The sequence below is a fragment of the Lithobates pipiens genome, unplaced genomic scaffold (genome assembly GCF_037356315.1).
Source record: "Lithobates pipiens isolate NorthernLeopardFrog02 unplaced genomic scaffold, aLitPip1_a1.2 Scaffold_16, whole genome shotgun sequence".
Taxonomy (NCBI): domain Eukaryota; kingdom Metazoa; phylum Chordata; class Amphibia; order Anura; family Ranidae; genus Lithobates; species Lithobates pipiens.
The window spans coordinates 449828134-449855405 of NW_027507748.1; the positions used below are offsets into that span (position 1 = coordinate 449828134).

A 27272-nucleotide genomic window follows, 5' to 3' on the forward strand; every position below is an offset into this window, starting at 1 on the left:
GAGTCTCCTGGAGACACAACAGCCCGGGTCCTTTTACCTCCAATGATGACAGCACCACAGCTCTCTTAACCGGATCTCCCAGACCTCTAACATTCCATGATATTACACCAAGTTCCTTTACCTGCATCCGGTCCAGTATAAGTATAATCGGCATAATACAGAAGAAAAAACTACACAAAAGAATATTCACAAATATACCAATTTCTCCTCGTCTTAAATACTTAACCCCATATAAGTGATCCCCCCTCATATCTCCTTGCAAAAGGTGAAAATTTACTCTCGTGCATATTAGTGCCTGTTCATCATCTCCCCCCCCACCCACCCTACCCTTCTTATCTCCTAGACCTACAACATCCCACCCCCCTCTCCCTCCCCCCTGCCCCCCAGGGCTTCCCCCTAGGGGTACACCCGTGACCTTCTCAAATTCTTCCGGCAACTTCCTTACACATATCATTTTTAATATGTTAAACATAAATTGAACCAAAAATAGAGAGCTTAACTGCCCTCTTACACCCATAACAACATACATTTCAACCCCCCTACTCCTATTGTATATGAAATAATCGTGTAAATCTATAAAATATTTCTTATTCAGTACCCCTACCCTTCGTATATACCCCACAAAATATTGCTAATCGTGCATTTATCACAACAAATATCCCGATTATATCGATTTACAGATCCTTCTTATTTCCTTCTAACCATTGTGCTGCCTCCGTCGATGTTTTGAAGAAAAAAGTCTTGCCACCTGCTGAAACCCTTAAACGAGCTGGACACAAAAGGGCATAGTTTACCTTATACTTGATCATAATATGCTTAACTGGAATAAATTCAGCCCTACGTTTCTGGAGATCCGGGGAAAAAAAAAAAAAAAATCGGGATAAAGGGAGACCCTAGCCCCTTCAAATCTAATATCACCCACCTCCCTGGCCCTTGGCAGCAAAGTCCCTATCATTGTAGTTGAGAATTCTCATTACTATCGGCCTGGGACGCTCCCCTACATGGTGGACTTTTGAGGGAGTTTGGGTGCTCGTTCTATCGCAAATAAGGGGCTAAAATAGGTACCCCCAAAGATCTCCCGGAACCATCCTTCCAAAAAGGTTAAGTCGGGACCCTCACTGCGTTTGGGGAGGCCTATCACCCTAATATTATTCCTATGATTCCTGTTTTCCATCTCGTCCAGCTTAGCGACTTGAGGATTTATTGTGTCTTTTAACAACTCAATTTCGCACTTCACTGGACTCAACTCATGCTCCACTAGGCTTACTCATTCTTCAAGCTTGGAAGTCCTTAACACGGTTTTGCTCAAATCTTGTTTCATAGAGAATAACTCCTCCTTGATACATCTTAACTGGCTATCAAAGTTAGAAATTGAGTCTTTGCATTCCTTAATTGCATTTAATATCTCTCGCAGTGTGGGTTCCCCCTCTAACTCAATGGACGGAGGTATGTAGGTAGTGGCTGGTATAGGGGTTGCTTCCGAGTTTACACAGGCAGTTAATGTTTTACCACCCCCCAAGCCCTTGCTACCTACATTTTTAACCACCGAAGGGGTAGAAGGATTAGAAGAAGTATACCCTTTGCTCTTTCTGTCCACAGAAATAATTTTCTGCTCTTTATTTTGTGATACTTGCTGTGAGCCCAGTTTGGAGGGTGAGACCGATGCTGAATGAGCAGATCTTTCCAATTTAGTGGCTGCAGCAGAGGCCAACTGGTTGGTTTTATCTTTTGAAGAGCGAGTAATTTGTGACCCCTCAGTAGGGGTCACAAATTATGTTCCTCAGTAGGCATTTTCCTAGACATGGCTATCTTGTATATTTAAATGCATCTCTTACTGACGTAGGAAAAAAAAAAAAAAGCACCAACAGTCCCGCCTTTGTTTTACTGTTTTGCAGCAGTCCAATTGATTCAGCAGGGGTAAGGCAATATAACTGTGAGCATAGGCATACGACCAATCCAAGCCAATCCAGGTAGCAATGGCACTAAAATCCCATGTATCCAAATAGCACTCACAGTACATAATAGGGCCCCCCTCTAAGAGTTAAAAAAAATAGGAATCAGCCAAATAAGAAATGGTTACCTCGTACCTCTGTTTTCCCCATGGGGGGGGGGACGCTCTTAATTCATCCAAAATTCGCCCCAAGTACAAAGTATAGACAGGGGCAGGCAGAGCGCTCAACAAGGGGGCCAGGGATCAAATCCTCCACTCAAAGCAGTAACGGCAGCAGCAAAAGATCATCTCTCATCCACAGCGGGAAAGCAGCAGCCCAGCGTCCATACTCACCCCCCTCCAAGTCAAGTCATCCCTTCAGATCTCGTGAGAACCACGACTCCTCTCGCTTCCTTCGTGCCCAGCAGCTTCCACACCGCTGTCCCGCCGCACACCTGCGGGAGAAGGGAGACCAGAGAGGGGGCGAGGAACCGCTGCGCCCAGCAGGTACAGGGGCTCCATAAATACATCACTCGCCCGGAACTTCAAGCAGCAGAGACCAGGGAACAGCGAGGGGTAAACTCAGAGCAGCATTATAGCAGCCGGAGGAGGGTGGGAGAGCATCACATGCTCACTCCCAAACTTCACACATCCTCACTCACATCCGCTCCTGGTGACGCCCCCCTCCCGTGTTTTGGAACATTAGCAAGTTCCTTTTTCAACCGCATCTATAACTTCAATAGAAAGTCTCTCACCAGTAGAAAATCCAGAGAATAGCCATTCACAACTGGATCCTCACCCTTATTGGATAGTCCTTCTCTCACCAGGCCTAGCAGCCAACAGGGTGTTTAAATCAAGAACAAGTCTCTGCCAAAGACTTTGCTATAAAACACTTTAGTGAAACTGAAAGTTTGTAGAACCCTCGTATGATACCAGTATCTTGCAGCCGGTCCGGCGATACCACACACGATTGGATTCACTTGGGTCTTTTAAGTTGTCCAGGCTCTTGTTGAGAAGCCAACCCTTGCATGGCCTTCTCCCAAAGAGTCCTCCCCTGGATAACTTCACAGTTGCTGGGCCTCTCCACTAACTGAAACCGCACCGGACCACCTCTGAATCCTTCCTTCAGTTTCTTTGCCTCGGGCTAGCCAGCCCAGAGAGGTGTGATCGGGTGGATCCGCACCCCAGTCCATGAGAGTCCCGGAGGCTGGTCAGGAGGACCAGGAACAAACAATCAGAACATACTTCTGGATTGGTACCCCGAAAACACGTGACATCTGCACCTCAAGTACCCTCTCCCAGGAAGCAAAGCAAGAGTGACATTCCCACTGGGCTGGTTCAGAGGGAGAATAACCTCAATGCACCCAACTAGACTGCGTTCTGCACCCATGTCATGATGACAGCGCCCCCTATGGTCAGGCAGAACACCTGGTAGTCCAGCTAGACTGGTGCTGAGGTCTAAATTTAGGATAATTAAACCCAAAACCAAACTGCGGTTCAAGGGTAAAGCTAAATGACAAAAATACATTGCGTGTGCTCTTCAGGAGCCGGTGCTACATAAAAAAGGCTGTTTTTCAGGAGCAGTGATTTTAATAACGCTTAAAGTATTACAATAAAAATTAAATATTCCTTTAAATATCATGCCTGGGGGAGTGTCCTTAGTATGCCTGTAAAATAGCGCATTTTTCCCATGTTTAGAACAATACCACAGAAAAATGACATTTCTAAAGGGGTAAAAAGCCATTTAAAACTGAATTGTTGCATCCCGACAATATAGAAAAAATCATTGAAAAAAAAAAAAAAACAGCATGGGCCCCCCAAGTCCATTACCATGCCCTTTGGGTTTGGTAGGATATTCAGGGGAACTCTGCACCTAAAAAAAAAAAAAAATGCATGTGGGTCCCCCCAAAATCCATACTAGGCCCTTCAGGTCTTGTATGATATTAAGGGGAACCCTGCAGGAATTTAGAAAAAAAAAACGGCGTAGGGGTCCTTCCCAAAATCCATACCAGACCCTTATCCAAACACACAACCTGGCAGGCCACAGGAGAGGGGGGGACAAGGGAATGCCCCCCTGCACAGTACTAGGCCACATGCCCTCAACATGGGGAGGATGCGTCGGGGTCACCCCCAAAGTACCTTGTCCCCAAAGTTGATGGGGACAAGGGCCTCACCCCCATAACCCTTGTCCAGTGGTTGTGGCGGTCTGCGGGTGGGGGGGCTTATCAAAATCTGGAAGCCCCCTTTAACAAGGAGGCCCCCAGAATCCCCCATGTGAGTGGGTATTGGCTACATTGTACCCCTACACATTCACCAAAATAAGTGTCAAAATGGTAAAAATGGCAGACAATTTGGGACAAGTCCTTTATTAAAAAACAAAACAAAGAAAAAAAAAAACTGTCCTACGATGTCCATTCATCTTCCATCACAGTGTCCGACAAACCGAGAAAAAAAAAAAACACGCACCTACTCCCCCTCTGATGCCACGTGATGTCAGAGGAAGGCGGGGTTACCCGTTTACATCACCATGTGGCCCTGCCCTCAGCTATATAACAGCTGTCATCGCGAAGAGGCTTCAGTCAGCGGGAGCCTCTCATGGAGGTGGCGTAGCTGCATGTTTTTTTGTGTGGGTCACCGGACGTTGTGATTGAAGATGAACCGACATTGCGGGACAGTTTTTTACTAAAGGACTTGTCCCAAATTGTCTACTGTAATTTTTTCAATTTTTACTTTTTTTTAATGAATGTGTAGGGGTACCCAATAACCACTCACAGAGGGGGCTGGGATCTGGGGTTCCCTTATTAAAGAGGGCTTCCAGATTCTGATAAGCCCCCTGCCCGCAGGCCCCCACAACTACCCGGCAAGGGTTGTGGGGGTGAGGCCCTTGTCTCCATCAACATGGGGACAAGGTGCTTTGGTGCATTCTCCCCATGTTGAGGGCATGTGGCCTGGTATGGTTCAGGAGGGGAGGCGCTCGTCCCCCCTTTTCCTGCCAGGTTGCATGCTCGGATAAGGGTCTGTACAGATTTTGTATTGATACATGTTCCCTGGGGCAGGGCTCAGGTCCCCATGCTGTTTTTTTTTCAATGATTTTTATCTATATTGCCGGAATCTGACAATTCACTACAGCCAAGAGCAGTTTTAAATGAGATTTTTTTTCCTTTAGAAATGGCATTTTGCTGTGGTATCGTTGTAAACACAGGGAAGATGCTCTATTTTACAGGCATACTAAGGACACCCCCCAGTGATGATATTTAATGGAATATTTCATAGTTTTTATCATTTCACTTTAAGCATTATTAAAATCCCTGCTCCTGAAAAAACGGCTGTTTTAAAAACTTATTTTTGCATTGATACATGTCCACTGGGGCAGGACCCGGGTCTCCATATACTTTTTATGGCAATAACTTGCATATAAGCCTTTAAAATTAGCATTTTTGGTTTCTCATGTTAGTGCCCCTTAGACTTTAATGGTGTTCTGTGGCTTTCGAATTTGCCACGAACACCACGTAATGTTCGCTATTCTGCAAACAGGCAAACATACGTTCGACTCAACCATCGAGCTCATCTCTAGTTTGAACTATTCACTGTGAAACGTACAGGGTCAAATGCTGTTAGATCTTTGCCCCAACAATTTCACAAGGCACACTTTAGTGTGGTCAAGCTCAAAGTGAACTGGTCACTAACCAAGCAATTTAAACAGTGTATAAGAGGTACAACCCCGTAAGGAATGGTTACCTTTAGTAATATCTGCTTGTCAAAATAATCATAAGAGCAGTAGAAATATGCTGCTGAACATATATGCAAGAATTCTTTTTTTCTCTAGTCTCTGTCCCTTTTATTGTGATGGGCAGCCTCAATGACCAATAGAGAAGCTTGGAAGAAAAGGCCAAGAAAATATTTCATACAACCGCAGCTGCATCATTTCTTATGAACTGCGCAGTTTCAATTGCTGAGGCATGTATTCTTTAAGCGCTTATCTGAAGACCCAGTCTAACAATCACCTAACCCTGGGGCCCTAAACAAAGAAAAGATCATATTTAGCTCCTCCTCAAAAATATTTGCATGGATTTTACTTCTATGGCTAGTGTCTTGATTCACCATGTGTGTCAGATGTATTAGCACCTTACAACCAATTTCCTAAGACCACAATTGCATTTCCCATAATGTTATTTTGATGGATTTATGTTACTACTTTTTTTGGGTTAATTTTTTGCATTGCAAAGACAGTGGTCCTTTAACATTTAGAGATAAAGTGCACCAAATTGCCAAATTTTACTGGGAAAGCATATTCATTAATATTTGCCAAGTTATATTTCTTACCTCCAAAACAAGCTCCAATTGCTAAAGCAAAGATAAGTGGCTTAACTGGTAGATCAACATCTGCATCTTGGCTTAAGTTTATTAACACAGGAATCTACAAAAAAAAACAAGCAATATTAATTTGTAAAATAATAAAACTAGTACCACATCACATTCTTATGCAACAGGCAAAAGCATTACTTTCTAAAGCTTTTTTTGTAAACTCTGAATTTTCATTCTACGTGTTTGCAGTTTTCCAACCACAATGTATTTGTTCATTCTGCTCAGAAGGTTATCAGTTTTGTAATCAGAACTTACCAAATTTTCAAGTACTTTATGATGGATCACAAGATTCAAGAGATGAGCATGAATTGCACATTCAGTGCATTACTCACAGTGGGGATCTCACCCACTGAACACTTAGCATCTTATTATAAATGAACAATCAGTATCCCTTATTTATGAACATGGTAGTAAGTCACTGCTTAATACAAAATGAACACATTTTAAGCTCCTATACCCATGACAAAACAAAGTTTGCTAAGCAAGTTAAGGGGCTTTTAAAAGGAAAATGGTAGCGATACAATTTTTTGTTGAAATCATTCCTCCACAATCAGAAGCAATCTCAGCAATTCTAGTTTCTGAAAAAAAATTCTGCATTGGAACTACACATGCCTACATGGAAGGGAAAGGGAGATGGCAACATTAAAGAAAATCCCTCTATTGAAACTAGTTTAAAATATTTAGCATGAGCCATGTTCTTGGTTTCACAGTTTACATTAGCAATAAGTAAGCCCTGCTAAAACTGGTTTGCAGCAAATTCCGACATGCCATAGGAGAAGCTGTTAATAGAAGCATTTGAATGCACATTGCTGAAAGTGCCAAGGCTGGAAAAAAGGTGCATTGCAGGGCTTGGTCTACTCTTATTTGATCCTTCTTAGTGGCCATATAATGAATGCACAAATAGTCATAGAAATTCCACTAGCAACAGAGATGGCAATGGGTACCTATCCTATTATTAAGGTACTTATATAGTGGTGTCAATTTATGCAGAGCTTTACATATACATTATACATTCACATCAGTCCCTACCCTCAAGGAGCTTACAATCTAAGGTCCCTAACTCACATTCATATACTAGGGTCAATTTAGACAGAAGCCAATTAACCTACCAGCGTGTCTTTGGAGTGTGAGAGGAAACCCACGCTGGCACAGGGAGGACATACAAACTCCAGGCAGGTAGTGTCGTGTAAAGCAATCTTGTGCAGCAAACAAAACAAGTGGATGTGAAACATTAATATTTAATGTCCAAAATTCACAGCATTTGTGAAACAAGAATAGTAGTAGTAATAATGCCGATATATGAAATCTGGAAGGCAGACTGTAGTGGATCAGTTAATAAAAGCAATGGAATCAGACGACATTACCTAGGCATACTCTATACACTGGATCTAAAAGGCAGTATGATCGAGGAGAAGGATAAAGGGATCAAATGTAATGCTACTCAAAATAACCAGGGTCTGTGGAGTGCTATGAACAGGTAGTGTTTACCCAGGAGCTGGTATTGAGTTTAAGTACAACAGGCACAAGGCATTAGTCACCTTGCTAAGGGCATGATGGTGCCATCTACTGACTGCTATAGTACCTGGATTTAAGGCATTTGCAGCCAGGTTTTATGCGTCATGTCTCACTTGTGCTCTGTACAATGCAGGAAGGCCTGTCCATGTTCCCAAAAAGCATTTCCCCAAGCCAGATTTCCCTTTCCAAAGAATTCAGACTATATGCAGATGCCCAAAATAGGCACCTATGGAGTATGCTCTAGTGTGAAATTACATTTTCTTAGATTGGCCTGAGCCCTCGTCAGTGGCTAAAGCAAATGCACAAACAGCAGCAAAGGAAATTTTGAATGAAATAATTTTCACATACGGAGTTCCTGAAACTATTCAGAGCGACAGAGGAACCCACTCTACTGGAGAAGTGATGAAAGAGGTCATGGAAGCACTTCACACACAGCAAGCTTTCCATATGCCTTCTCATCCACAAAGTAGTGGTAAAGTTGAGAGACATGGGATTTTTAAAAACAGATGTGCAAAATTAAAGCAGCTACAGAAAAAAGGATACATGGAAGCTTTACCACCAGCCTTAAATTCTGTACGAACTACCCCTAAACCACTACATAGGCTGTCCGCCTACAAAATTTTATTTGTAGGGCCTCCCAAAATTGAACTACATTTCCCCCAACAGTTGCAGGCTTCTCACACTAGTATGCTCAGATTCTGAAAACAGTGAAAAAAGTTCATAAAAGTTGTTTACAACTCTATCCCCCACCCAGATTCTGCTTCAAGTGTTTATAGAATCCAACCAGGTGATTGGGTGGTAGTCAAGCAACACATCAGAAAGCTGCTAGAGACAAAAATTAACAGGCCACATTTGGTGGTTCTGAAAACAGGTTCTGCTACCAAGTTGTAAGGAAAGCCCACCTGGATTCACACCAGTCATTGCCAGAAATTCCTGATGGGTTTTACTTCTTCATTGTTTCCCTGCAAAGGTAAAGCATAATGGGCAACTATGCATCACACAGTAGCCCATTTTGTGTCACTTACCTGAAACCGAAGCCTGCGATGTCCCCAATTTCCTCCCCTCCACGAAGTGTCCATCTTTCACCCTCTTCCCTTCTGGTATTGCAGCTCCAGTGCTATGATTGGCCGGAGCCGCAATGACATGACTCCCATGAATGCGTGCTGGAGCCGCCATTCAAGGCACAATCTCCTTTAGAAATGGCATGATCGCCATTTCTAAAGGTTTCTACAGTGTGCCTGTGCTGTTGTCTACGGCGCATGCGCCATAGACATCGGTGACCGTCTCTTTGCAAATATCTCCTAAACTGTGGAGGTTTAGGAGATATTTCGAGCACCTACAGGTAAGCCTTAATCTAGGTTTACCTGCAGGTAAAAGTGGTTGTAAAGGGTTTACAACCACTTTAAAGACCTTTGCCTGGCTGACTTCCCTTCTGGCTCCTGATCCCGTTTGCTGCCTCTGACTACACTGATCTCTGGATTCCTGTTTTACTGGCTTGTACTGACTACCTGCTCTGGTTACCGAACCCTGGCTATGTTTTGACTAAGTTTGCACTGTTTGTACCATTTTATTAAAGTGTGATTTTTACTGCACTTCTTTCTCAGTCTGATTCATGGTTCCTGACAGTAGGCAAAGGCCAGGAATTCAGAAGATGCAGACAATCTACTTGCTGGTTATATTTTTTCCCAGATTGGATGAGCAGGATCACCGCATGGATCAGCTTGCCTGATGCACACTGCTCACCTGGATCCTCCCACTGTAGCGGTTGTAGTTCAACCTGTGATGCAGGCCATCCCTGCTGCTTCTCCAGTCTCTGTGCAGGCACCCACCTCGAGTATTACCTCTATAAGAGGTATGTCTGGTTCCATCCCGCTTCCCCAGTGATTTGGGGGCAATCCAGTTTAATGCAGAGGGTTTCACAACCAGGTTTGGATATATTTGAAATGCTGTCCCAGGCGTTCCCCACGGACAGAAGCAAAGTAGGCTTTGTGATATCTTTGCTTTCTGAGAGAGCCTTGGCCTGGGCAAACCCTCCATGGATGCCACAAAAACCCATCCTGAGTTGACCAGAGATTATGGCTTCCTTTAAAAGGATATTTGACATTCCTGCACGCTCCACTTCTGCTGCCAAAAGCCTCATGTCCGTCAAACAGGGTACGAGAATTGTTGCAGATTACGTTATTGAATTCCATACTCTGGCAGCAGAGGTTGCTTGGAAAAATTAGGCCCTCATGGCTGCTTTTTCTCATGGTCTCTCGGATAATATCAAAGATGAGAAAGCAGCCCAAGACATTCCCACTGAAAATGGGGTACTTTGAAGCAGTAGTGGGCTTAGCGCCATATGGCCATATCAATGTTTTTTTGAATATGTTCAGGTATTTTAAATAGCCTTTCAGGATTTAAATGCAATTTCTTAATGTGCTGTAATCTATTTTGTTTGATTTGCGCCATCTCGAATTTAAACGCATTTTTAGGGTATGCCACCCTCCCCCTCCCAAGCCAATTTGTATATTATAGGGGGTCTCAATTGTTTCAAGATTATGAATGCTTATAAGATTCTGTTGATTATGGAGTTATTTGACTGGCTCAAGGGAGCAACGGTTTTCACAACAGTCTATTTTAGAGCGGCATACAATCTTGTGAGGGTCAAGGAGGGCGACAAATAAAAAAAAAAAAACACATTTAGTACCAGAACAGGCCATTATGAGTACCTCATAATGCAGTTTGGCCCTTGGAATGCACGGGCAGTTTTATCAACGATGTCCTCTGAAATTTGTTGCAGCTATGTGTGGTGGTTTATCTCAATGATATCCTTATATTTTCCACACAGAGAGCCACCACACAGATGTCTGTCATGCTTAGAGGCCAAGAGAAAATAACCCGTATTGTAAATTGGAGAAGTGCGAGTTCCATCGCAAACAGGTTAAATTCCTGGGTTATGTAATTTCCACTGCTGGTTTTTTGATGGACTCAGAGAAACTTTCGGCAGTCCTACAGTAGCCCTGACCCATGGGTTTACGTCCACTGAAATGTTTTCTTGGCTTTGACAATTATTATGGGAAGTTTATTCGCAACTTCTCGTCTCTGGTCAAACCCTGACTGATATGACCACAACCCACAGAATTGGTCTCCGGATTCCATTAATGCATTTAAGAGTCTCAAGGCTGCCTTTGTTTCTGCCCCTGTGTTGGCACATCCTGGATTCTAAGTCATCCTTTATCCTTGAGGTTGATGCATCAGACTGGAGTTGGCGCCCTTCTGTCTCAACGTCCTTCCTCTGAGAGCACTATGTATCCTGGTGGCAACGTTTCCAAGAAATTGTCACCTGCGGAGTGCAATAATGAGATTTGGGACAGAGTTGTTAGTGAACATTTTATCCCTTAAAAAAATGGAGGAATTTCCTCGAAGGTACCACTGTGATGGTTCTCATTCTGATTTACCATAAGAATCTCACATTCTTGTCTGGGGTTAAACACCTCTTTTCCAAAAGGGCGCAATGGGCTCCTTTCTTGTCAAGCTTCAATTATATAGCCTCATTCTTACCCAGTACTAAGATTGTAAGGGCTGATGCATCGTCCTCCACTTCCAAGATGGAGATGGTTCCTGTGGTATCAGTCTCACTTCACCTTTGGGTGACAGAATTCTTGCCACTCAGATCCATTCTCCTCCTAAGATACCTTGTGACTGCTGTTTTGTCCCAGAGAGTCTTCACCGCTGTGCTCCCGACTTGCCATTCTCCCAAGGCTGCTGGCTGGAAAGAATCAGCTCATTTGGGCTATTTACCTACAATTCTGGTAGACGCCTTCGTAGCTGCCTGTTCCGTGAGTTCTATGAGTAAGATACCACGGCACCTTTCAGTGGGCTTCCTACAACCCATACCCAATGGAGAGAGGCCTTGGACCCACCTGTCTATTTATTATTTTATATATTTTATTGTGAAGTTACCCAACTCCCAGGGAAAGAGTTATCCTTTTGGTGGTTGACCGGCTCTCGAAAATGTCACATTGCCCACATCCAAAGAAATGGCATCCATTTTTTGCTCGGGAGAGCTTTCGATTACGTGGGCTACCCAAGGTTCTCGTCTGGTACAGGGGTAGCCAGTTTGTATCCAGGTATTGGCGAGCCTTTTGTGCACAGTTGGGAATTCAGCTTTCCTTCTCTTCTGCGCATGACCCGCAGTCTAATGGGGCCGCAGAATGAGCTAACCAGTCCTTGGAGCAGTTTCTAAATTTCCGAATACCATAACAACTGGTGAGACCTCTTGCCTTGGGCCGAGTTTGCTCACAACAGTGCCGTTAATACCGCTTCCCGATGGTCTCAGTTTATGGCGAATTATGGGTTCCAATCATCCATGTTGCCTGACTAATTTGTTTCTCAGAGCATTCCTGCATTAGAGGACCATCTCAATGGTCTTCGTTTTACTTGGGTACAGGTCCAAGAGTCCTTGTGACATGCCAACTAGAGGGTACAGATGCCATTCTTACCACAGATGCCTACCTGCGCCTTCCTACCAAGTTGGAGAGAGGGTCTGGCTGTCATCTTGCAACCTCCAACTCCATGTTCCCTCACTGAAATTGACACAATGGTTTATTTGTTCTTTCAGTATTCTCTGCAGGATTAACCCAGTAGCTTACACTTTAGACCTTCCTTCTAATATGCGTATCTCTAATTTATTCCATATCTCCTTGTGAAAACCTTTGGTGTGCAACCACTTCACCACCTCTGTGTCACGTCCTCATCCAGTACAGGTTTATAAACATGAGGCGTGTGAAGTGCAATCCATCATTGACTATCGTAGGTTCCCGTGGGTGCATACAGTACCTGGTTAATTGTAAATGGTATGGTCTGGAGGAGCGCTCTTGGGTCTCATCCTAGGACGTACATGTCTGTGTCCTCCTCCATGCTTTCCATAGACATTTTTCCCTCAAACTTGGTGGCCCTCTGAGGGAGAGAGGTATGTGAGAAGGGGGGTACTCTCGGGGTTGGGCTCAGCCCTCCCATCTCAGAGCTCAGGCTGCTCAGCTGTCGGTTAATTGCCAATACTCTTCATTCTATAGTGATTCACTTGTTGATCATTTCCTGCTCGTCTATCAACCTGCTGGCTATTTTAGCTGCTCGCATCAGATCTCCCGTGCCTTTGCCTTGGTCAACATATACAGATACTCATCTGTGTTTTCCTGTCAAAGACTTGCCTGGCTGACTTCCCTTCTAGTTCCTTATCCCGTTTGCTGCCTCTGACTATGCTGATCTCTGGATTTCTGTTTTACTGGCTTGTTCTGACTACCTTCTCTTGTTACCGAACCCTGGCTAGGTTTTCACTAAGTTTGCACTGTTTGTACCATTCTACCATTTTAGAAAAAAGTGTGATTTTTACTGCACTTCTGTCTCAGTCATGGTTCCTGACAGTATGCAAAGTTCATTTTTATTTTCAGCGTCTCAACTAGAAATATCCCTAACAGGTTGTACCCCAGCTTTACAGTGTTTAATCCTATTACTGCCACCGGCATTTGTCTTATGTCAGTGGCAGGGCAGAGGGGTTTACACAATTTTAGTTCCTACAGCAGGCACCGTGTGTATCTTTCACAAACCGACTTTTGGCAATCAGGCAGCTGTTCACTGTGCCCTGGAAGTGTGCTACCCCCATGGCAGGTTTTGCCAGATGGAAGGTGTTAGATGTATTGGAGGGAGACCAGCGAATGTCTGTTCACTATTATACCCTAGTTGCAAAGAACAAAAAAGCAGGTCAGTTCCAGTTTCAGTGCAATCTGCACTCTATTAGCAGGCAAATAAGACCCCTGATATTTCAGTAAAGAGAATCTGTAGAGGACTTTGTGCCCCTTATGTGACAAAGCTTTAGTGAAAATAAAGAGTGTTAAAAAATTGAAGTTACACTAAAGAAGTTTTTAACCACTTACGGACCGACGCACGCTGATACAAGTCCTAACTTTGAAGAGAAATATAGTCGTTATGGCAGCAGCTAACTGCCATAACCCCGGTATCTTCTTCTTCGGCGGGAGTTCTGCTTTCTGATAAAAGTGGTCTCTGTGGCAGATTTGAGAGCACAGCATTGCTCAGAATGTGTCTACACATTTTTCTCACTCATGGCTATCCTACTCAAAAATCGGTTCCTTCCTGGTAGATAAATGTCCCCCGACGTCGGTCTCATATCATGGTCAGACCATGCCCCTATTACCATAACCCTGGGTGACCTATGACCTGGACCACCGAGACTATGGAGACTAGACCCTCTCCTTGTTGGAGGACCCTAAAGTTCAATAAGAAATTGAAACCAAGTCTCAATCTTTGTTTCAAATTAACAAACTGCCTGATACTGACAAATTTATGCTCTGGTCTACATACAAAGCTTACCTCTGAGGAATTTTCAGAAGCTGAGTAAAAGCGCAAGATGCCAAGCAGATTGACGTGGTTATGTCTCAAATATCCCACATAGAAAAAACAAACAAATCCTCTCCCTCTCGCACGCAAGCCATCCAGCTCCTGGAGAAGACAGCAATTACACTCTCTCTTGCTTCACAAATTTGAACACAACTTGCAGGCCACATTTTATGCACTAGGCAATAGAGATGGTTCACTTCTAGTGAAACAAGTAAGGCCCAACATACAAAAGCCAAAATTCTCTCTCTACGCCACCCTACTTCAAAGCAACTATTAACCAACCCTCATGAAATTGCTAACGTGTTTAGTGAATATTATGCATCCCTATATAATCTTAAACAGGATCCTCTCACTCCACAACCAACTTCAGAGCAAATACATAGCTTTCTTACCCCGATAAATCTTCCCAAGGTCTCAGAATCCCAATCTGACTATATCTCTAAACCATTCACTTCAGAGGAAGTCCTTAGAGCAATTAAGGCTCTCCCTCTGCATAAATCTCCAGGAGAGGATGGCTTCACTAATATCTTTTACAAAAAAAATTCCGACATCTTAGTCCAAGACTGACAGACCTCTTAAATGCTGCCTGCTGGCTCATCGGGCTCCCAACCTACAGATATGTTACGGTCGATCATATCCACCATCCCAAAGCCTGGTAAAGATGCCTCTGTTGCCTTTAACTACAGACCAATATCTCTCTTGAACACCGACCTCAAAATACTCGCTAAAGTTACTGCCAACAGACTGATGGTGTTTCTCCCTGAGCTAGTACACCCAGACCAGGTTGGGTTCGTCCCAGGTAGGCAGGCCTTAGACGCAACCAGAAGGGTCCTCAACCTCATCCAACATGCTGCACAAACTCAAACTATTGTCCCTTGATGAGAAGGTGTTTGATATTGTAAGAGAACTATCATTGCGCTCCAGGTGCACTCGTGCACGCATGCACATATAAACTTTGAGGATTGCAAACGCGCCAATGCACGTGTGCAAAGGAGTGTGTACATCCGTAGGAGTGCGTCCACGCCTCTATTTGGCGCCAGACAGCCTATTTAAGGGGCGCACTGAGCTGCAGCGGATGCTGACTGATCTTCAGCTGACCCTGTACCCGTATCAGGACTTCCTTGATCTGTTTCTCATGGTCTATCTCAATGATATTCTTATTTTCTCAGACACGATTGAAATGCATCCCACCCACGTGATGAAGGTATTGAGTAGACTTCGGGAACATCACCTCTATGCCAAGGCCGAGAAGTGCAACTTTGAAAAACAGACAATACAATTTCTGGGACTTCTCTGCTTATGGTAGTTCCATGGATCCCCAGAAGGTTGCCGCTGTCTTGAAATGGCCAGCCCCTATGGACAGAAAGGCCATAAAAAGGTGTGTGGGATTTGCTAATTTCTATAGAAAATGTATTAAGAACTTTTCTGGTATCATCTCTTCCATTTCCCTATTAACCAAACAGCACATTCCCTTTCTGTGGTGTCTGGAAGCACAAGCATCTTTCAAACAGTTAAAAGCCTTGTTCACCTTGGCTCCCATCCTGAAGCATCCTGATCCATTCTTGGCCTACGTTCTGGAGGTAGGCACATCTGAAAATGCAGTAGGGGCCATATTATTGCAACAGGAGGCCCTAAATCATTACTCCATCCCGTGGCTTTCTTCTCCAAGAAGGAGACCGGTAATTGTTAGCCATTAAAGCTGCCCTTGAAGAATGGCGTTATTTGTTGGAAGGCGCCCTTCACCCTATACTTGTCTTTACTGACCACAAGAACCTAGAGTACTTGAGAACAGCCAAAAGACCAAGACCTCGGCAGGCAAGATGGGTATTGTTTTTCTCCTGCTTCACATTTCATAATACCTATCACCCTGGTTCAAAGAATGGCAAACCAGACACGCTGTTGCGCATGTTCCATGATCCAATCCAACCCTCGGATCCGGACACTATCTTACTGGCCAAGAATTTCCTCCTTAAGTCAGACCTGATGAACCAAATAAAAGTTGATATGTTGGATCACCCTCCTTCTCAAGATTTCTCTCTCCAGCTAAAGGACAGGCTCTATTACCACAACAAACAGATCTTTGTCCCAGAGCAGTTTAGGATTTCCATCCTGAAACGTTGCCATGATCACCCCTTGGCAGGCCATTTTGGGATCCACAAGAGTACAGACTTAATTTATCATTCTTTTTGGTGGCCAGACTTGATATGGGACTGTAATAAATATGTCAATTCCTATGTAATTTACCAACGCAGCAAGACTGATCGAGCCAAGATTTGGGGTCTATAGGAGTGCCTAAGAAAACGTGGAGCATATTATTCATGGATTTCATTGTAGACCTTCCTCTGTCTGAAAATGATACCACCATATTTGTTGCGGTCGATCATCTGACCGAGATGGTACACTTTGTACCCTTGCAAGGAGTCCCTTTATGCCACTGAGACTGCTCCACATTCAGAAATTGTGAGAATAGATGGTATCCCCGACAATATTGTCTCTCATCGAGGGGTGCAATTCACTTCCAGATTTTGGAGGGCCCTTTGTGAAGCTTTGAACATTGAACTCCGTCTGTCCACTGCTCATCACCCTCAAACAAATGGACAGAGAGAACCAACCAAACCGTGGAACAATACTTGCATGTTTCTCCTCTTTCTCACAGGAAGATTGGTCACCTCTTCTCCCACTAGCGGAATACAACTCTATCCATTCAGCTACCAAACACACACTTTTCTTTGCCAACTATGGATACCGCCTTTCCTTTTTTCCTAAGTGCACATAGAATCTTCTGTACCTGCTGTTCAAGACTGATTGAGTTTTTTTAGCTTCAATAATAAATTGCTTCAAGACACCACCTCTAAAGCCCAGGCAAACAACAAAACATTTTTTGACAAGAAGAAGAGGGGTAACTTGAGTCTGGAACCAGGAGACAAAGTCTGGTTATCTACCGCAAATTTGAAACTTAAGTGTCCCTCCAAGAAACCAGTAAGGAGAGAGATCAACTCCGTGGCCTTCGAACTAATGTTACCAAAGAATCTGAAAATTCACCCCATTTTTCATATATCTTTATTAAAAACAACAGTGCCTAATCCCTTTGCCAACCAGGATCCCGAAAATCCTCCTCAACTGCTCGTTGAGGGCAATGAGGAATTTTAAGTGGAAGCTGTTCTAGATTGTAGAGCCAGGAAGGGTCAAACAGTTCCTGATCAAGTGGAAAGGCTATGGCCCTGAAGACAATTCATGGGAACCAGCTTCTAATGTGCATGCCCCACAAAAAGTACAAGCCTTTTTTCAGTGCCATCCAGAGAAAAAGCCCCTGAAGGGCATCCAGAGGCTGCCCGTAAGTAGGAGGCAATGTAAGAACTATTGTTGTGCTCTGGGCACACTCACACACGCATGCGCTCATAAGAAACTTTGCGGAACACAGACTCGCCAAAGGAGTGTGCATGCCCATAGGAGAGTGTCCACTCTTCTCTTTGGTGCCAGATGGCCTATTTAAGGGGCGCACTGACTTGTAACAGATGCTGACCTGACAGCTGTTCCTGTACCCGTATCCTGTTGTATATTGCCGTTACCTGCCTGATATCCGTTGCTGAACCATGTCTTTCCTTGACCTTGCTGGACTCTCCTTCACTTCTGATTACTGATTCCTGATCTCAGCTTCCTATTTGATCCTGCTCCAGCCTGATGACTTGGTACCTTGCTGCCCGCCTGCTACTGAACCCGGCTATCCTTGTGACTTTGCTTCTGTCTCCTGTTGGGCTCTACACGGTCTTCTCAGGTATCCACAACTACAGTCCTACAACCCACTGTGACATTCTGCCTTCCAAGAGTCGCATCTTCTGCTTTAAGCTTCCTCGGCTACATCTGCAGGCACTCATGTGCCTCCTGTTCCTTGGTTTCTTCTGTTTCCACTCTCAGCAGGAACTGGGCTGGCGATAAAAGAGAGGCTGACCTGGTCACTTCAGACTCCGACAAGGTATGTGACAGATAGAGTCCACTGGACTCTCCTTCAAGCAGTTCTGACTAAATTTGGTATTACAGGGTGGTTCTAAGATGTAATTCTATCCTTATACTCCAACCCATCAGCTAAAGTACTCACCGGAGGGACCCTATCCACCCCTTTCAAGATTACTAATGGCACACGACAGGGATGCCCCCTCTCCTCACTTATTTTTGCCCTACTGATGGAACCTTTGGCCTCTAAAATTTGATCTGATCCACAAACAGGTATTCCCTACAACAGCATAGATCACAAAATTAGCTTATTTGCTGATGATGTGATTTTGACAATCACTGATCTCCTCCAGTCCCTACAAGCAATACAAAATACCTTCCACCAATTTAGCTCTGTATCATACTATAAACTCAATGCCATGAAATCCATAGTCCTCCCTGTATATCTTCCACCACAAATGGCTGCCCGGCTGAATTCCAACATACCCTACATGTGGGCGAACACATCCATCCCATATTTGGGAATTCAGACTGCTCCAAAACCAAATCGACTGATTGACTTAAACTACCTAACCTTCTCTTAAAACGTACCCACTCTACTGAAATCACTACGCAGCAAAGGCCTCTCTACTCTAGGTTTTATCGCTACTTTTAAAATGATTATACTGCCCAAGCTTCTCTACTTATTTCGAACACTCATTTTGCCTCCTCCCTGCTTCCTCCTAACCTCAATTCAGAGTCAACTGACTAAATACATTTGAAACTCTAAACCACCTAGATGTGCTGGCCACATACTCACTAGACCCCATTGCAAAGGCAGAGTGGGCTTACCCCATATTGGCAACTACTACTACGCCACAATCTTAGGCCAACTTTACTTCTGGTGGCATCCTACACCAGAAAAAATATGGTCCACCATAGAAGCCTCTTAACCACATCCTGCTACCCTATCAAACTACCTCTTACTAGTGACAGCTGGATACGCTCCAACCCTTGGGAAAATTAACCCAATGATCTCTGCCTCAATGTTGGCCTGGAGAAACCTTTTAAATATATACCCTTAAAACTCACCTAGCAGATCACTGCCAATACCATTAAGAGCTATAGCTTCCTGCATCCCCAATTTGAACCTCTCCCAGTGGCACTCGGCTGGTATACTGACCATTGTGGACTTGATAGACCACAGTTCACTACATACATTTAAAACTCTCCAACACAAATTCAAACTCCCAAGCTCAGAAGCTTTCACAGAAATGCGAATTTCCCACTTCCTAAATATAACTAAACTGCCCTCCACAGTAAATATCCCCACACCAGTACTACTTCGCTACCCCATGCCCCAGCAGAAGTATCTCCCTGATGTACCGGTACTTATGTCTCAGCGACACCCAACCTTGCTCTCAATTAAATTCCTTAAACAAATGGGCGGAGAAAATAAATGTTCCCATCACCCAAGACCAGTGGCAATGAGCATTCAAAGAAACCTTCAAGGCATCTCGCTGCACCAACCACTGGGAATCCAACCAAAAGACCATCCACAGATGATATTTAACCCCCTACAAACTATCCAAGATATACCCAGGCCACCCATCATCCTGCTGGAGAAACTGCTGCAATATAAGCTTCATCGCACATACACTGGTTTTGCAAATCCTTAAGCTCCTGCTGGAATCAAATATTCCTTTTGGTCTCCATCACTAGGACTCCATGGTCCCCGACTCCTGCACTAGCCCTCTTACACATTGGCATAGGAAATTTCCACCTCAATCTAGATTTGTAGTCCTTCACTTACTATATGCTGCCAAATTAAACATTACCAGACTATGGAAAACTACTACAATCTCCTCCATTTCAAGTACTGTCGTGTATCTCAACTTCCAGTGCAAAATGGAAAGGATAGTAGCTAAGAAAAATTGAAATGTAAGAAAATTTTTCTGGTCTTTTAATTCTTGCTCATTTTCTGGTTTAAACTGGGGCCATGACTATGAATCCAGGCTACCCATTTCAGGATAACTCTTTTCTATTGCAGCATCTTTTTAAGAACTTTCATGCATCAATAGAAACACACAACCCTGTAGTATAGGATAGCAAGGCACTCCCCTTCTCCTCTCTTCCTCCCCCCCCCCCCCCCCCCCCTGCTTCACTAAGCTAACTTACTGCCTGGAGATTGCACTCTCCACTATTAAATCTTTCTTGTTAAGACCAAAGTTCAGGGATGCCACACAGAGTAAGAATCCGTGGCATTGAAAGATGTAGACTGTGCTGGGGTAAATGTTTTCACAAATAGTTTTCTGGAAAATGTTTATTTTATTGTGCTCAATGTGTTAAGTTAAAAAATGCTGAAGGTTTTAATACCAATTGATTCTCTAAATTCAATTATTTTCTTTTATTTATATAAAATTAACTGAGCCATCCAAATCCACTAGATATACCATGATGCATAGCAGGGAAATTATGAAGGCATTAAAAGTTTTGTTTTACTCTTGGCAAGCACAGATCCACAAGCTGCAGCATCTATACCAGTGATGGTGAACCTTGGCACCCCAGATGTTTTGGATCTACATTTCCCAAGATGCTCATGCACTCTGCAGTGTAGTTGAGCATCATGGGAAATGTAGTTTCAAAACATGTGGCGTGCCAAGATTCGTCATCACTGCTCTATACCATCGGTAACATGTTTGGGCTACATGCAAGCTTCCATCTGTAGTGCACCATTTATTGTGTACAATGACTGGTGCATTTAAGTGTCATTTTAAATGTTTTTAATAAGTTTGTCATTTTCTGGCTTCATGTTAATGTTTATATAATCGTGTAGAGGAAGCACAGGATTCCAGCAGATTGATACTGCAGAAATTGTTACCCATAAAATAGACAGGAGCAGTTTGACCAAAATAGTAGGTCATTTGCTTGAGGTGAGGGTAGCCCACAAGGTGCTTTATAATATCACAGAAGAGCATTAAAAACACATTATTCAATAATTTGGACACTTGTTACTCTTTACTTATAACGTAAATTATCTGTATTCATACTTGGAGATGTCCACTATTCATTTTAAGGACTTTTGTTTAGAATGATGCACACTAACGGACAATTCATTGTGTGAATTAAGTTTAGTTATTTAGGGGTAAGTGTGTTTGTGGCTCTGAGTCACTGATTATTATTTCATATTGTTATATATGGAACATGGTTTAGACCAGTGGTTCTCAACCCCTGTCCTCAGGATCCACTAACAGGTCAGGTTTGCAAGATAACTCAAAGTGTTACTAAACCCACAACAGTAAAATCAGTCCGTATATGCAGTATAGCACGTTTGTTATACCCACTGTGGAACTTAAGGTGTTAATGCTCTGCATTGCGTAAAAAGGAAGTATTTTTTTTCCTGTATGCATAGATCCCCCCCTCCTGCACTGTCTATCTGGGGAAAGCCTGCTAACACAGGCAAAGTAGCTGACCTGCACATGCTCAGTTGTGTATTTTATGCTGTAGAGAACATTTACTTGTTGATCAGAGCTAGCCAGGTCACATGATATCGACACCACACATGTGGGCATGTATACAGGCTGCAGTGGAAATCGCCTCCTCCCTGAACTCTCAGCACTGGAGTAACAGCAGTTTATCACGTAACTGTGGTATACAGATCAGCCAAAAAAAAAGGTATATAGTGGCAGTATTTTAATGTAAAAAGATTATTAAGCTGTGGTCACTGTGGGGGGAGGGGCGGATGAACTATTTTCATATTACTGGGTTTAGTAATACTTTAAATACATCACAGGTGATATAATTTTCTGCTCAGTGATTGCAGTATTCTAGTCTGCATCTCTCCAAGGTAATACATAAAACCTGGCCTGTTAGGGGGTCATGAGGACAGAAGTTTAGAGCCACTGGTTTAGACTCTAGCAATAGCATATTTTGTATTGCACACATTGTTAAATGGTTCACAGCTGTGCAGGAGTCAGACTTTAGTTTTACTAAGAGAGGAACTTCAGTCCCCTTTCATTTGGCTTTGCCCTCTCCTTGCATGTCTATGATCACATTTCTGATATGGCCTTTAGGTCCTGCCAGAGCCCTAAAGCTACATCTGCATGGGGAATTTTCCGCCGTGTGCAAAATTGCATATTTTGGAAATTCATGGACAACCAATCTTTGGATGTGTGCATGAAAATCTGTGCATGCAGATGTGCAATGGAACCAATGCCCGGGCATATATGCCTCACAGCTTTGCAGGACTCAAAGCCCTGTGGCACATCTTTGCTCTTTGATGAAAATCTAACAGAGGGAGGGGGAGGGGGAAGAAACAGGGCAAAACTAAAGCTCATTTAGGGTGAAAGTCCACTATAAGTTTTCTGAACTCCAGAGTAAGGGGGGAAAAAAAATATCCATAAAGGCATATCTGTTTAGATCTTCATTATTGCATTTTCCCATGCATCTAGAACTAAAATTAGAACGCCACATTTGGTGGGACTAACCCCAGACTCTGCCCAGACTATATATAGACAGTTAACAATTAACAGAATAAAAAAAAAAGCAGTAAAGGAGCCCCACTCTCCCCTCTTGCAGCATTAAGGTGAAGTTATTCATTCTCAAAAATCTTCAATCATCACAACAAAGTATCTAAGGCTCCATTCCCTCCTAATGGGGTATGATGGTGTGCGTTTTGAGCATTTAGGTGTGGCACATTTAGGGCTACCTTATAAGTGGTTCTGGCACCTTTTTATCAAATAACATTGCATTACAATGCATGGCAATTAGTTATCATACACTGAGGCAATTTAGCATATGCAAATTGGATGGCAAATTTGGGGTGCCATTAAGAATGTGTTGGCAGGCTGCCAATATCTGCTCTAAACAATTCTATGCTTGTGTTGTGAACTTTGAAAAAAAATATTTTCTTACAATGCTTATTGATAGAGAGATGAATTTGGCTTGTTTAAACGTGCTTTTGCTCCTTTTTCAAAATATGGAAACCCTTTTATATGCATATTGGCACAGGTTAAATTTAAGGAAAAGTGTTAACTGTCTAAATATTGCTCAGGTTGAAACTTTTGGGAGTCATTTGTGTACAATCCTGAAAAGACAGAGCAAACAGACAGACCAGTCTTTTTTTCATCATTTTACAAACACCTCATGCAAGGAAAACAACCCCATTTGGAGCTGTAGGAACTTTTTGGTTTATCCAGTAACAAAGACCCTCACTAACACCACTAGCTTAAACACATTTGTGCATACTTCCAAACATATACATATTCGTATGATCATTTTAGGTATCCTATCTGTAAGTGCAGAAAAGCTGAAGCTCGCAAATTTGAAACTTGTCATTGCCCCCCAAATTTTCCTAAAGGGTACAATGGGCTTTAAATTCTTTAAATTGAAGGTTAGGAAAGATAGCCATTTTTATGTTTTTTTGCTTTTTTTTTTTTTTGTGCGCAGAAAGAGTGACAGTAAAACAGGATTTTTTTTTTTTTTTTTTTTTTTTTATTACATAAAAAAAAGGAAAAGGAAAATGTGGAATTACAAAGGACACTAAATTAATTCAACTAAAATCACCCCTTATTCACCAGGGGGACTCTGTGGACCCTGATAGAAAGAAAGGGGCAAGGACTCCAGGACCCCGATAGAAAGAAAGGAGCAGGGACTCCAGACACCCCGATAGAAAGGGGCAAGGACTCTGGGGACCCTAAGGCTTGTATATTACTTGCTAGGGGGATAACCTCTGTAGGAATCAGTTATGAAAAAGGTTCTGGGGGGTTCTTGCAGACTCAAAAATAACATGCAAGAACAAGCTGCAGCAAGCAAGGCTAGCAGATTACTATCATGCATTTAAAAAAGGCGTTTGTACAAGAGATAAATCTATAATTCTACCGCTTTACAAAAAATTGGTTTGCCTCATCTTGAGTATGCAGTTAAGTTTTGGTCATTCAATTCTCAGGAAGGATGTCCTTGAACTGGAGAGAATCCAGAGAAGGGTAACAAAACTAATAAGGGGGCTGGAGGATCTCAAACTGAAGAACAACTACAAAAAAATGAATTATTCTTCCTGGAGAAGAGGCACCTAAAGAATTTGATCGCAGGAAACAAATCTTTCAACAGAAACCGTAGTATCAGGAGAAAATGGTATAATTCAAGGTTGCTATAGATTACACAAGAACACACAAAGCTAGATGAACTTACTTCCAATGCCATGGAGTAAAATACTTGATGATTACAAGTTAAAATTATTTTTCTTTGCTAGAAAATTACTTAGAACCCCAAACATTATATATTTATTTTTTCAGACACCCTAGAGAATAAAATGGTGGTCGTCGATGCAATACTTTATGTCACTTTTTTTGGAAAAAATATACTTTATTTAAATAAAAAATAAGAAATCCATAAAGTAAGCCCATTTTTTTCTATATTGTAAAAGATAATGTTATGCCGAGTAAATTTATACTCAACATGCCAATGATTAAAAATTGCGCCCGCTCGTGGAATGGTGACAGACTTTGACCCTTAAAAATCTCCATAGGCGATGTTTAAAAATTTCTACAGGTTACCAGTTTTGAGTCACAGAGGGGATCTTTTGCTGGAATTATTGATCTTGTTCCAACGATCGCGGCGATACCTCACATGTGTGGTTTGAACACCATTTACATATGCGAGCACAACTTGGGTATGCGTTCGCTTCTGCGTGTGAGCACAGAGGGACAGGGCACTTTATTTTATTTGTTATTTTTATTTTACCTTTTATTTAATTTTACAGCATCCCTTTAAAAAAAAAAATGGATCACTTTTATTCCTATTACAAGAAATGTAAACATCCCTTGTAATAAATAAATAAAATAAAAAAGACAGGACCTCGTTAATGTCAGATCTGGGGTCAAAAAGACCTCAGCTCTTACATTTACACTTAAAAGCAATAAAAAAAAGTATTTTTTTCAATAAAAAAAAATGTCCCTTTAAGGCTGTTGGGCGTAAGCGATGTTTGATGTTGCTTCCATCATCCAATGTCACAGAGTCAAGTGGGGGGCCATCATTCCCACACTTGACTTCCTTTCCATCATCAGGGGAAAGGATCAGATCATCGCCACTGCTACCGATGGCTCCAGTAAATGGCGGAGATGACTGGGATGCGTCGGGAAGGGGGGGGGCACCTCTCCCATCACCAAGTGATCTTGCAGTGAATCCACAGCGGAGACTACTTTTATCTGAAAGCAGTCCACCCGCCGTGAATAAAAATACCGGAATTATTGCAGGTATCTGCTGTCATAACAACGGTATTTAACATAACAATGGTATTTAACATCAAAGTAGGGACGTATAGCCACGGTGGGTGGTCCGGAAGTGGTTAACCTTACCGACTATGTAATTGCGTAAATTTGGAAAGATGAGAAATATTGAATTCTTTCCTATGCAGATAAAACAACTAGATACTAGTCGCTATACAGTATGTAATACTTTTTTTTTTTACTTGCTTCCAATGCCATTGAGTAAAATGTTTTTGTTCAAAATTAAAGCATGGACAATACAAAGTAGTTTCAACAAGAAAACATGCAAAACAGTGCTCAATGCAATCTAAAATAACAGGATGTCTATCCATTATGATTAATTTCTATGTTAAGAAAAATGGTAGGAATTAGAAGTGTACTTAATTACTTGTTATACAATGGAGTTACAAAAGCAACTAGTTGGACTTCTTGCCAAATTCCCATTTTCCTATTATGCATAATGGCCAGCAAGTGCATCTTTTCAAACCTCAGCTTGTATGTGTGGGTGTAGAATTGTAAATCTAAAAGCCAGTTGCATTATGTTGTAGTGTTTTCACTCAATACTTGCTTATCTCTGTACAACTACAGTAAAAAACATTTTTTTTTTTTTTTTTTTTTTGTTACAAGAATAAAAGACCCTTCACTTCTTAGACTTACCATTGCAGTGGTGAATGGGATGTTGTCAATTAAGGATGAAGCTAAAGCTGAAACCCACACTACCAAAATAATGGCAATTGCAAGCCGTTCATCTTCAGGCACTCCCTAAGATTGAAAGATTTATGAACAAAATATTAGTTCAAAATGATCCTTTAAATACAAGTACAGTATGACAAGTGAAATCGTTCACAAAATTATAAAGTCATTATAGCCGTTTTCAGCTAAAACCAGAACAATTACAAACTATTAATATAATGTAAATTAACAATAATAATATAGGTCAATGAAACAAATTGTAATAGCAAAAATGCAAAGTGTCGTCCTCATTTTTAAAACTATATTCTTTAATAAACACATCTACAGAATTTTAGCCATTCATTTGAGTAATATGATTTGACAGAGCAGTTAAATATTATGAATATGCTCAAGGGCTCAAAAAATTTACAATGTAATTGTGGGTTTCAGTATTCTGTTACATTTGGACAAACCGCAGTTACAGAAATGATTATTAATGTAGCGTCGGTACTCCTAACGAGTACGCGCTATGTATTTGAATTTAGTTTTTGCTCAAAACTATAGTAAGTTTTGGGGTTAATTGTGCTAAATTGTACTTTGGCATCAGTTTGGCTGGGCTGTATAGAAGTTCTGCCTGGTCATAGGTGGGGTTGTACACCTGTGGGGTGCTTTAGAACGCAGTCTGGTTGGACGCATTGGGTACCAATCTTCATCTCAGGCACCAATCAGTGGGCGCGTTTGTCTCACTACGTAATCTAGGAGAGGGTACTTAAGGTGCCGAAGTCATGTGGTTCTGGGTTCCGGTCCAGAAGTTGTTGCTGACTCCGTGGTCCTGACCATCCCCCAGGCACCCTCATGGCCTGGGATGCGGATCCATCCATTTCCGAGCCTCAGAACTGGCTAGTTTGAGGCGCAGTAACTGGAAGGAGGATTCTAAGGTGTTCTGGTGCCATCTTGGGTTTGGAGAGGCCCAGCAACTCTACACACGCCCATGGGAGGACTCTTCAGTAAGAGAGCCACGCACAGGGCTGGCTGCTCGGTAAGAGCCTGGAAGCTGAGCTGCCATGGACATTGACTGAATCCACAATTCTTAAAGTATCGCTGGACCAGCTGAAAGATTCTGGTACAGTAAGACAAGTTCCTACTTTTATCCTTCCAGTTATAACAGTTTCCAACCAAGTCTGTGTGAGAGACTTTTA

At 42.5% G+C, this 27272-nt stretch overlaps 1 protein-coding gene across 2 annotated transcripts in view; it reads right to left on the reverse strand.

The window, feature by feature from the left end:
* Positions 1 to 27272, reverse strand: part of OCA2 (OCA2 melanosomal transmembrane protein) — a 561190-nt gene that overhangs the window by 66493 nt on the left and 467425 nt on the right. For both annotated transcript variants that reach the window (XM_077482777.1, XM_077482778.1), the window contains 2 exons: positions 26059 to 26163; positions 6254 to 6347 (listed from right to left, as the gene is read on the reverse strand). In XM_077482777.1, the coding sequence (XP_077338903.1) occupies positions 6254 to 6347; positions 26059 to 26163 (199 nt within the window). The remainder of the gene's footprint in view (positions 1 to 6253; positions 6348 to 26058; positions 26164 to 27272) is intronic.